Source organism: Lepidothrix coronata, unplaced genomic scaffold, assembly GCF_001604755.1.
Source record: "Lepidothrix coronata isolate B3197 unplaced genomic scaffold, Lepidothrix_coronata-1.0 Scaffold114, whole genome shotgun sequence".
Classification (NCBI taxonomy): domain Eukaryota; kingdom Metazoa; phylum Chordata; class Aves; order Passeriformes; family Pipridae; genus Lepidothrix; species Lepidothrix coronata.
The window spans coordinates 993,278-1,005,399 of record NW_016690294.1 but is presented as its reverse complement, the minus strand read 5'-3'; the positions used below and the strand labels follow the sequence as shown (position 1 = coordinate 1,005,399).

The following is a 12,122-nucleotide window of genomic DNA, read 5'->3' as shown; positions in this document are numbered from 1 at the left end:
TTTTATTTGCAGGCAGATGTTTTGCATGTTTTATTAAATCTTGTGTAGTTCATACTATTCAGTGCTCAACTAAAAATAACTATCATTTTGAACCTACACAGAGAGAGCTTCATGCAGTGTGAAGCACTAACATCATATTTACTTGAGGACAGAACATTATGTTACCCTTCCAGTATGTAAAATACGTACATTTAACACTGGAATTAAGGACCTATTTTAAATATAGCAGTTGCTAAGCAATGGGCTATTAGCAGAACTCCAACGGCTTGGAACATTTAGGAGCTACATGCTCGGTTTTATATTATTAGTTGGTTTCCAGAATGCAGTTAGCAATCAGCAGAGAAGTTTGTAATTCTCTTAGACGACAGATGAGATTGTTCCTCAGTGCTCTCTGCTGTGGCAGCCCCAGGCCTGCCAGGAGCAGAAGCCAGAGCAGCAGCGTCCTGGTCCACCCATGCCCACTGTTGGGGTACAATAAAATCCAGCTCATAGAGATTTGTGTCTCCTTAGAGACTATATGGAGTTATACAACACATAAATACAGGATTCTACAGAATCCTGATTCCATGGGATCCTAATACTTGCCCTTATTCAATGCCTATTTCACATAGATATATTCTAAGTTTTCCATTTGTTCATAAATATACCACAACAGTTCTCCTTCCCTGCAGGAGTCTGTGCAGGATCACTCTGTTCAGGTAGCCGTGGCAGTAGGAGATCAGAGGGAGGGATGCAAACCTGCAAACAGATTCCCAGAGCCATCCTAGCTGTAGGTGGAGGCAGGTTAACTCCACACAGAGCTTTTCCCATCCTATCCTAAAATACGTATGAATGATTGAACAGAGCTAATTCTTTTGGCAAAGCCTCCTTGTTATTGACAAGGTGATTAGGAAATCTCTTTGAATTTTCAGTTGCTTTTTCTCTCCTACAAGAGGAAATTATGCAGAGCGATGCTGTGGGTCAGATCTGACCCTGGGGCTTGTACCACTCCAGGTAGCTCTGAGCTCTTCCTTCTGTGCCTGCTGGATCTTCCTCATCAGCATCACAGTTCTGAACGTAGGAACTGCACCATGGGAGTCACCAAAAGAGCTGTGGGAAAATTTCCCTGTCCTGTTCTGTGCCCCAGCGTGCACCCATGACACATGCCATTGCTAACCTGCAGAGGGAACCTGCAGCAGTGTCCAGTTGCCAGTGAATCCCTCGAGACTGTCATTTTCTGTGGTGTGTACTGGTAAAGCTTTGACAATGCTGGTGGCAGTGGAAGTTTTGCTATTTAACTGGAGTTCTACCATGGGCTTAATGGGGCCAGAAGTCACTCCAAAATCCTAAATCTTTCTGACCCTTCACATAGGTGACGTCCCTGAGAGAGATGTACCGAACACTTACAGTCCTCCCTTTAAACTCAGTCACGGGGGTACAATAAAATCCAGCTCATAGAGATTTGTGTCTCCTTAGAGACTATCTGGGGTTATACAATACATAAATGCAGTTTCCCAGGATTCTACAGAATCCTGATTCCATGGGATCCTAATAATTGCCCTTATTCAATGCCTATTTCACATAAATACATTTTAAGTTTTCCATTTGTTCATAAATATACCACAACATTTCTAGAATTTAAGAAAGCTAAAAATACTTTTACAAATATCTTTAAGGAGACTTGATTCCCCTGAAGATGCTGTGAGTGGAGGCTGTTTCTGTATCAGCTCTTGTCTTTGATTAACCACTTAAAAAAAAAAGAAAAAAAGGAATAGATTAATTATTAAAATTAGTCCTGTAGTGCACCTGAGCATGAAGAGTGAAACATGATTCCCACTGAATTACAGGGAGGCAGAGCTGAGGATGCTCAGCACTTCACAGAATTGGGCTTTTCAGGGAGAAAGCCAGAGGTCTCCTTTGTGAAATAGTAAGGACTGAGGGCACTGATTGCCCACTAGCAGTTTGGAGTGGTTTATTAAAGAAATAAAATTTAAAAAAAAATTCAGTTCTGGGCTTGGAATCAATGCAATTCCCCTTTAGTCTATTAGGCTTGCCGGGGAGCCCCTCTCAGGACACGCAGCAGTTTCTGTGACTGCTCAGCCGTGTAATAGCACCGAAAACAAAGACGAGGGCTCGCGGTGTCACACTGTAACATCGTTATTCACTCCATCAAACTGCGGCCACCTCGGGGTTTGCCCAGAGCTGCAGAGCAACTCTGCTCATTACACAGGTACCTGGTCCCCGCAGCTGTCCCCAGGCTGGCCCCTCTCCAGCCCCGGGCCCTGCCTGTCCTGAGCTCGCTTCCTTCCACACTTCCCTGCACATCCCGCTCCGCTCCAGCTCGCTCCCTCTCCGGAGACAGCACGCCTTATGTTTGCCATTTCATTCTCATTCACCTTGCCTGTCACCTCAAGGCAGCCTTAATTCTAATGTCATTGAAGGTTTATTCAACGAGATCTGAAGATTGTGCTTTAATTATAAAAATGAAAACACACGATTACAACCGAAGTAAGTATAAAACAATATTTGGCAGCAAGTGGCAGCTGAAACCTTTTTAGATGTTTCAGTGTCTCTCATCCAGAAGTCACTCAGCTTGTTCCAGACGGAAGGTTTGGGGATCTAGGATTCCTTGTGTCTTTTTCTATATTTTGGATGACTTTTACAGCCTGCTACTTCAATTTCTGCTCACTTGAAACTCAGTTTTGAGTACAAATTCAAATGTCTCAAGCGCTTGTACCTTTGGCCAGGCATTTTAGGTGATCTGACTTCCCATTACATTTGTTGGAATACGTATGACTCTTTGGGGGTATCAGTTATATTTCCCCTTTAGTCCTTCCAAGTCCAACTTCTCAGTGTTCCTACTCAGTCCAGCCATGCAATATGAACTTTTTACTTTACATTTCCCAGAAATAATTGAGGCTACTGGTATGTTCATGGCAAAGAACATGCAGAGTATGGGGTTGAAGCAGAATACATTAAATTTAGAATACCTTTTGGATTACCAGTTTTCTCTAAAGGCAACAATTGACACATTGTTTACATTAGCTAGCTTTTTCTCTTGGATGATGTACTCACGAGTTCATGTTCTTGTTTTCCTTCAAGTTTTGTTGCATCTCTGTGTGACGGGACAGTTGCAACTACTTTTTTGCATCACGTTTTGTCCCCCCCTCAAAGAACAAAATGCAGTTGCCTAGGCCTCTAGCTTAGGTTGAAAAGGGGTGGGGGGAAGAGAAAAAAGGGGGAAAAATGCTGTGTTGCCTAAAAACTCCTGGTTTGAGACACGAAACATTGCGTAAAGGCAGTCTAGGAACTTTCACTTCTCTATAGGTATTTTTTTATTTATGGAGTGCTTCAAAACGGGGCAAAGACTGACTTGAGACTTTAATAAATCTTGGAAATGACCTGGTGCTTCAGAAGTTAAGCTCACCCTCATTACCCTGTAACACTGCCTCCTGCAAGGCTACCTGAGACGTGTGGTGCAGCAGTTGTGCTCTGGCAGCTGGCTCCAGGAGCCCGTGTTAACCTCTCCTGTTCCCCTGAGACGGACAGATTATTCCCATTAGAAGGGATTGATGAATGAAAAGATCGTGGTTAATGGGTATTACTTTAATGCAGAGGGCCAAATCCTATTATCCTGTGCAGTGGACAGTGCAAACAGTGTTTGTGTAAAGGAGCCCCGCTGGGACAGAGAGAAATGGAGCCCAAGTGCTGCCCCAGCCTTGCTCAGCAAAACCTGCCTGGTTCTGCAGCTGCTCATGTGGCTGAAAAATAAGGGGGGGTTGGCCCAGGAGCTTCTCCCAGAACCTATTCCTGGCAATAGTTTGACATCAGTGTTCGTGGTGAGGGGCTGGCAGAGGGGAAGGTGGGCCACGTTGGTTTGTGCTGTAAGCTCCATCTCGGCTCCTGAAGAAGCAGCACTGTGTGCTCCCTGTGCTCGTGGTACTTTGATTTCCAGCTACCTTTTTCAGCTTAATAAGTACATTAGGTGGGTTATGCAGATTACAGTGTGTGCACTGAGTTATTTGATATATTATTCACCCAACAAATATAAGATAAAAAGTAAGTCTGCATATAATTACCCACAACTGCTGACTGACTTATAATTAACTTTGAAAAATTGCTGGTTTAGGAGATATCATAGATTACAATTTTAAATATAAGGAGCTTCAGAATAGCTCTCATGATCAGCGCTAGTACAAGGTATTCAGTGAAGGATTAATTCCCTAAACTGCTAATCAGCTCTATCTCCTGTCTTATCAAATTGTAAATATATTATGCTGTATTAAAGTATGAGCATGCAGCTAATTAAAGCAGAGCCTGCTTTAATATCAGATGCTCCCCCCTTGACACAACAAAAATGTTCTAAGGACATAGCTAACGAGTGTTAACAAATGAAAGTGATACCTTTTACAAGGATGCTGTGTCCATACAGCAGTTTTTTGTTTTCTTTTCAGAGGTGAGGGGTTTTGTTGTTTTGGTTTTTGTTTAAAGAAAAAGAAGAAGGGGGAAAAATCATACAGTTTTTCTAGAGAAACAAGTTGGGAAGGGCATTAATTCTATTTAGCCTACAGCTAGAAGCCCACGGGAACCAACCAAGAGATTACAACCAAGGATTTACAAATACTATCTGAATGACATCCAGTGAAGTTTTGGTTCATTTACTAACATTTTAAATAGATTCTGATGTTAAATGCTGAAAAGCAAAATACAATACTTTTTAAAAAAGCAAGAAAGCAACAATCCACATTTTTAAAGGAATGCAGCATAAATTTAAATGAAAGATCAGTGAAGCCTAGCCAAGCAAAGAGAGGATCAGAACTATAATTGAGCATCATTTGCAAAACTGCTTCTTTTAGTTGCTTTTCTCTGTTTCAAACTCAAATAAAGCGATGCCATTATACAGGCAGCAGGGGAAAAAAAAATTCAAAATTATTCATCTGTGAAACAAACATGAAAAATAAGAGACAATACACAGCAAGAAGCCTCTCAATTAGTTAGATTTTTTTAAAAATTCTTTGTGCAAACCTCAAAGTTTTTTTGTGCCACTTGAAAGTTTTCATACCCTAAGGACCTCAGAATGTATGATGTTATTAATGTTATTCAGCAACAAAAGACACATATTTGTCAAGATCAACGTGATAGAGAAAACCCATGGGATGGAGTGAGTTTGGTTGTTTTCTCCATTTCCCTTTCCCTTTCCCTTCCCTTCCCTTTCCTTTCCTTCCCAAACCTTCCCTTCCTAAACTTCCCAAACCTTCCCAAACCTTCCCTTCCCTTGCCTTTTCCCTTCCTTTTCCTTCCCTTCCCTTTCTTTGCCTTGCTTTGCTTTCCTTCCTTTCTCTCTGCTTTTCCCTACATCTATGCTTAGGGAAAATAATCTCAAATCAAAGAGATTTACCAATAAAATCAATGAACACTTGCAGACTGTTAGTGGTGATAAAGTTGAGATAAGGTGGAGTTCCATCCCTGTTTGATCAGTGTTTATTGCAGGACCCATATTTTTTAATGGAAGTGGATCAAAACACTTTTTTTCCCCTCCTGGCACTGGATTCTGGAGGTTTCAGAGACACAGAAACTTTATCTGACTTGTTTCATTAAAATGTTTAACAGTTGTTGACATTCAAAAGCGTCCTGGTTTGAACTAAAAGTTCCTTTCTTCATTCCCCACAGGTTAATTTGTTGGCTTTTGGAGTGATTATTTATAAAGTGTTTCGACACACTGCAATGTTAAAGCCAGAAGTCAGTTGCTACGAAAATATAAGGTAAGTTTGCCATTTAACACAAATTCTACCTTCTGTAAGTTTGAATGCAGGCAGAGGTGATAGTGAGTATTCAAAAATAACAGTTTAATCTCCTGAAAGATTTGTATAAAAAAAGGATCTTTTTTTTTCCTGTTATCCCCTTATATATAGTTGGAAGTACATTTTGCAGTCATGGTTCCCATCCAGCTATACCTTGTACAGTAACACTGGGGGGGTGTCAGAGGTGCATGAGGAATGCCAGCAGCCCACATCAACCAGAGGGTAAAGGCTGATGGCAAGGTTAAAGAAGGAATTGTCCTTTTTTTTTCTTTCCATAGCTTCTATACAAGCCAAAACAGATCTCAAAACTTATGCCTGAAATGGGACCAAAATATTTGCCTGGAAGTAACAAGTAATTCAGAGATAAGACTCGAGCCATTTGTGTTCCTTGGAAAAGTCTGCAGTGGGATGTTGTGCTCCCTTGGCACTGGGGGATGGGGCAGATCCTCTCCAGGATTTTACTTTGCATGCTGCTATGATTTTTCCATCAACTCACTCTCCCTAAAACTGATTTATAGGGACCTTGAAAACCGTTTGTGCAGGAAAAGCTGAAGTGTACTACAGGGAACATTGAAAACAACTCACTGTTTGTGTTGCTTAGGAACACTCCTGCAGTTTCAATGCATTGCACTAGATTTATAGTTAGGATTTAGCAATTGTTTGATTGATTACTTTCTCTTATTCCTCACCCTTCATAGCTTCGTGTGGTGACCTGGTTCTAATGAAGTTGAAAATTATTCATTTTCAGGGGAACAGTGCTAAAAATGTCTGCTGTTCAAAGGAAGTCCTGCAATGACTGAGCTGAGAATGAATAAGAAAGTAATCAGTGGCTTCATTTCCAAGACAACATGCTGTAATTTGCTCAAGTCTGTGAACAGTGCTCTACAGCATCTTGGAACAAAAAAAAAGACATAGCCAATCAGTTCCTACAATTTTAAAGCATCAATATGCTGACCCAGGAGCTATTTGAGAGTATTTGTGTTCTAAAAACAAAAATAATTTTTTTCTTTTTTTTTTTAAAGAGAAAGAATGAAAGAAAGAAAGTCTGGTTTTACAACTGGCACCTCTGCAGTGAACCTGAGAGGCAGCCAGGGAATCCTTTGATGTCATGCACAGGCATTGACCTCAGAGCATACTGTACATTTTTTCTGGGTTATTTTTTTGGAGGAAGATAAGGGGGAGGAGGAAAAGTGGGGGGAATGCTTCATAACAGGCATATGTTTTTCCTTGGGGAATTACACTAACAGTAGATTTAAATCAAATCATATGGTGCTGCAGTACACCAGAGAGAACACATCTGAAGATTAAAGCAGCCAGTGTTTTAAGGCCCTCCAGTTTTACTCCTTTGCTCTTCCAAAGGGATCCCGTGAGTCCATCCGTGCCACGGTGCTGCAGCACACCCTGAAGAGCAGCCCGTGCACTTGCACTTCTCAGGTTCTCAGGCCTTTGCAGCTGCCAACGAATTGCTGACCCGAAGCGGAGAAAGAAGGGAAGTGGTTGCTCACGATGTTTCTCTCCTGCCCAGGTCCTGTGCCCGAGGTGCCCTCGCCCTCCTGTTCCTCCTCGGGGCCACCTGGATATTCGGGGTGCTCCACGTGGTCCAGGGATCCGTGGTTACTGCCTACCTTTTTACAATCTTCAATGCATTCCAGGGGATGTTCATCTTCATTTTCCTTTGTGTACTGTCCAGGAAGGTGAGTGTTCCAGTCCCTGTGGGAAGTGACTCGGGCAGTCTCATGTACCTACACAGTCAGGTGCCAGCCCAGAAATTGAGCTTTTGTCTCCAGCAGAGACAGAACCTCTGTCTAGTTTTTACCTGCTCACATATTTCCTCACAGCTTTAAAACTAATGTGTTAAACATGGGAAAATGGGGTTTTTTTAATTGTAAAACTGGTTATAGTGCCATTAACGTGATGAAATAATCCAATGTGTCCCCACACTTACCCCGGGACGATGCTTTCTTCACTGTTCTGTCCTAAGGTCAAAACCAGCCCCACCTTAAAATATCTAGAGGCAGGAGCAGTACAAAATGAGTTTAAAGACATCTAGACCTAGCAATAAACCTATTTCATATTTGAATTCAATATTTTTATTTCAGATTCAGGAAGAGTATTACAGGTTGTTCAAAAATGTTCCTTGCTGCTTCGGCTGCTTGAGATAAACGGAAGGAAAACACCCATAAGCATCTCAGTGGAAGAAGGGAGCAACCCACATGTTGTTGTTATGGATATTATGGCAAAATATGGTATTGTGAAAGCATGAAATGACCCAGTGAGCAGGCATATCTCTTAACTGAATTACTGACTGGTTTTGTACATATGTGTGCATTCCTGCAGAACATTTATATTATTCTGTATACAAACAGTATACAAAAAAAATGGATTATTGCAAAACAAGTATTAATAAACACCAGGGAAAGAAGCTAATTTCTAAAGGAGCTCAACAATTCAACAATATTAAAAATATCTGCAATTCTTGAAAGCAAAATATCAAAAACCAACTGGCACGGCAGATTTTAGGAATTGCTTTGCTAGTGGAAACATGTTCACTGTCCTTTTGTAGTAATGAGCTTCTTACATTAAGTTGCATGTGACCATCTGCAGGGAATGGGTTCCATTAAAGAGTCAATAGATAAAGATCTGCTTCAGCCTAGACTTTTGAAAACATTTCTTTTAATTTAAAGTAGATTAAAAAAGGAATTTGTTTAATATTATTCTCTTATCACTCTGAAATATATATTTGTATATTAATCAATGCTTTATTTTTATAACTTCTAAAGAACTGTTTAGATCTAAAGAGCTGAGGTCAGATCTGATACAAGAATGGTGGGACAGCCATTTTATAAGTGAAAGATTATTTTGTGAATACTTTGAAAAAGATCTGGTTCCTGTTTTATTTAATTCCCAAAAAGGCTGAGATCTGCTAAACTGGCACTATGATTTTGGAGGCTGTGGGAAGAAGATCCTTTCACAGGTTTGTCACTTCAAAGAGATACTTGAAATCCAGAGTTTGTAGGATCAAATTAAAAATAAAGTGGTAGAAATCAGCCATGCAAAAGAATACAGATTTAAATTCAAGGTAATGTGCCCCTGTAAAATTGCAGTTACAACAGTTTTCTCTACTCAGAGCACCTTTGAGTCAAGCAGTTGTCTTCCTCAGGATCTCCTGGGTTTGGAACAATCCTGCACTCAACCTTAGGAGTATCCACAGATCTGCTGAAAGCAAAGGGAGCACTTGAAGTGCTCTTTGGCAGATCAGAGCATGAACATGATGCACCAACAGTTCCACCCATGGCATCTTATTTATTTTAAAGCAGGCTTTAATTTCACCCTTCTAGCACCCAGTTTATGTGAAGTGCTCAGCAATCTCCTGCCCACATTGCCTTCTCAGGAAGTGTCTGGGATCTCAGGCGAAGCCCAATGTTTTTACCAGTGAGGCACTGTAAATATGTAGTTGTTAATAAACCCCACTGCTGTGTTGTCTGTTAAAATAAAGCACCACGCTGAATTTTATTTATATTAAAAGGAACTCTTTTTTTAGTAACGGTCAATTTTGTTTGGTTTTCTTTTTTTTTTTTCCGTATACACAAGGTTTTCATTGTATGCATTGCAGTGACAGGCTTCATTAAGTATATTCCATGTCTCTGTCAAATTTTTTGAAACCACAACAGGAGTCTATTTTTCTGAAAAGCTAAAAATCTGCTGGTCCTTTGAATGTAAAATATGTGAATAAACTGAAGTGCTTTGCTTTCACATTTTGACATTTCCATTCATTTAAATAAATACAGCAGTAAAAGTTCTCATTGTTATATATCATTTGCTCTCAATTATTTGCTATATTTCCTTTGCTGTTGTATATGTTCTTCTAGGTTTGGGAAGATGAAGATACATATTACTTAAAAGAGTATTTTTAGAAGGATATCTACTAATACATCATTTTTAATCTCCTGCAGAACTGTAACCTACAGTAAGACTGTCTGGACAAAGCATCTCTAGTAACCATATAATGACTTCAGCATGCTCAGTGAGATTGAAAAAAGTTCCTTGGAAAGAAAATACATCATAAAATGTTTAGGCTACAATAGTCTTTGTAATGAAAGAACATCTTTCATAGGGAAACTGGTCTCCTGTCTCTGGGTCAGATCGTCACTGAAACACTGTTTTCCTTACATACAAGGATGAGTTTTCATCTTTTAATACAGCACATAAAGAGCAGAAGAATTTTGTTTAGATTCACTGCCTTAGACCCTGAAGGATATTGCAATTGTCCTTCCTAATGCATGCAGACATGCTGACAAGAAATTAAAGGGTTTATTTGTCACAGCCCCTCGGTTACACGAGCCCAAAGCCAAGAGAGAGAGGAGAGACAATGGGCATAAACTGAAAAAAAGAGAGGTTTCAGCAAGACATGAGAAAAAACCTTTTCACCATGAGGACAGTAAAGTGTTGGAAAGGATCTCCCAGAGAGAGCTTGTGCGGTTGTGTTAAACTCTTTGCAGGTTTTTAAGACTGGACAAAACCCTCAGCAACCTGATCTCACACCTGACCCTGCTTTGAGCAGGAAGGTGGGTGAGGTGACCCCCCGAGATCCCTTCCAGCCCGAATTGTTCTATGAGCCTGTGGTGTGAAATATCAAATCAGAAAAATAATAATCGGGCATGAGTTATGATTTTGTTACACAAACTTGCACCCCAAGTGCTGAGGATCAGCTGAACAAACTGTTTTTACAAAAGCAAATTCATCTAATCTATTTATCAGATCAACTAATAACTAGTTGACTGGTTTGAGAAATAAAAATTTGGTTCAACATTTTTTTGATGTAATTATGTGTATTAAGAGGCACGTGACACGTCCAGTAGGGCCAACAGGAAAAATTAAAAAAAAAATAAAAACAAATCAGTGATGGACCAGACAGATAAAAAGAAAAATGTTAAGGTTTCACTCTGAAAGTAAATGCTTGATGAAGAACTGTTTCCATGAAACCAGTCAAACAGAAATTTGTGTTCAGTGTTGCATGTCAAGGTGGGCTTCAGTATATAATAAATAAGGTAAGGACTTGTTTATTCTGAAATAAATATTCCCTCAAAGAATTAAAACATTTAGAAATTTTAGAAGTATTTAGAAGAACCCGCAATATTATCATCACATCCTTTGGGAGGTTTAAGCTGCTAGAGCTGTGCTGATAAACAGATCTTCTGTGCTCTTTACCTGTTGGAAAGAAGCAGGTAGGCATTTAAAACAAGATAAATACTGTGCAAATTTATTTCAGGCTTTCCTTCACTCTCCGGGTGTCACAGACCTTCAACTCAGGTCATGGTGGTACTCTGAAGCCAGGAATCTGCAGACTTGTGCATCTTATTGACCAACCACATGAAACAATGTTGCACATTTTGACATTAAGCAGAATGAAAAAATATTTTCAGGTCTGATTCCTCCAGCTGCTACACCTCCAGCATCGCTCTTCTCACCAATAATACCATTTTTTATGTCTTTATCATGATAGTTCATTAAAGGCCAGTTCATAATTGCACTCAGTTAATCACAGAATCATAGAATCATAGAATCAGTCTGGTTGGAAAAGCCCTCTGAGACCATCGAGTCCAACCCTTGATCCAACCCTGCCGTGGTTCCCAGACTATGGCACTGATGCCACATCCAGTCTCAGTCCTACCTTCTTCTTTGAAATCCATACAGGTGAGACAAAAAAGTCAAAACTTAACCCATGAAGAAAGTTTAAACCTTCTTCCTTTGGGATAAGAGGTGGTGGGAGGAGGGCTCCTGGACAAGACCCTGGTCCAGCCTGTGTTACTCTTTTCGCTTTGTGCTCATACATTCAGTGCCGTGAGATTACAGAAGTGAAGATGCTCCCTCACCAGAGTCACATCCCACCCCCGTGCTATTTTTATATAAAATCAAGCCTTTAAGATGGATGCAGACTGACAAACAGCTGATCACCAAAGCACCCGTGCTCCAGTTAAACCCAACCCAAACGCCGAGTGCCAACGTGCTGAAGCACATTTTCACGAGCTGCCTGGCCCCCTGCCAGCCCAGCCCTCACCACCCTGGCTGTGGGCAGCCTGTCCACACACACCCTGCTCCCAGACTCTCCATCTCCATGACAACCCTCCCGAACAAACCTCATGGAGAACCAAGAGCCCTAGGCGCATCCAGGCTTTGCCAGGAGTCGGGTCCACGGCCACGCACGGAACCCGAGGGGCCCCGGAGCTGCCACTTCAAAACGAGCTGCAAGGTGTGACTAACACAAAGCACAATCATTACATCAGCTTTGCTGCTGCACAGCTAAATCGACAGCAGTGATGCTGCTGGGTGAGAAGGACAGAA

The 12,122-nt window shown here is 40.9% G+C and overlaps 1 protein-coding gene across 1 annotated transcript in view; it reads left to right on the top strand.

Annotated features, from left to right (window-relative positions):
• Positions 1 to 9,535, top strand: part of ADGRL4 (adhesion G protein-coupled receptor L4) — a 76,697-nt gene extending 67,162 nt beyond the window's left edge. The window contains exons 14-16 of the mRNA XM_017824947.1: positions 5,650 to 5,741; positions 7,306 to 7,474; positions 7,880 to 9,535. Of these exons, the coding sequence (XP_017680436.1) occupies positions 5,650 to 5,741; positions 7,306 to 7,474; positions 7,880 to 7,942 (324 nt within the window). The 3' untranslated portion in view covers positions 7,943 to 9,535. The remainder of the gene's footprint in view (positions 1 to 5,649; positions 5,742 to 7,305; positions 7,475 to 7,879) is intronic.
• The last annotated feature ends 2,587 nt before the right edge of the window (positions 9,536 to 12,122 follow it).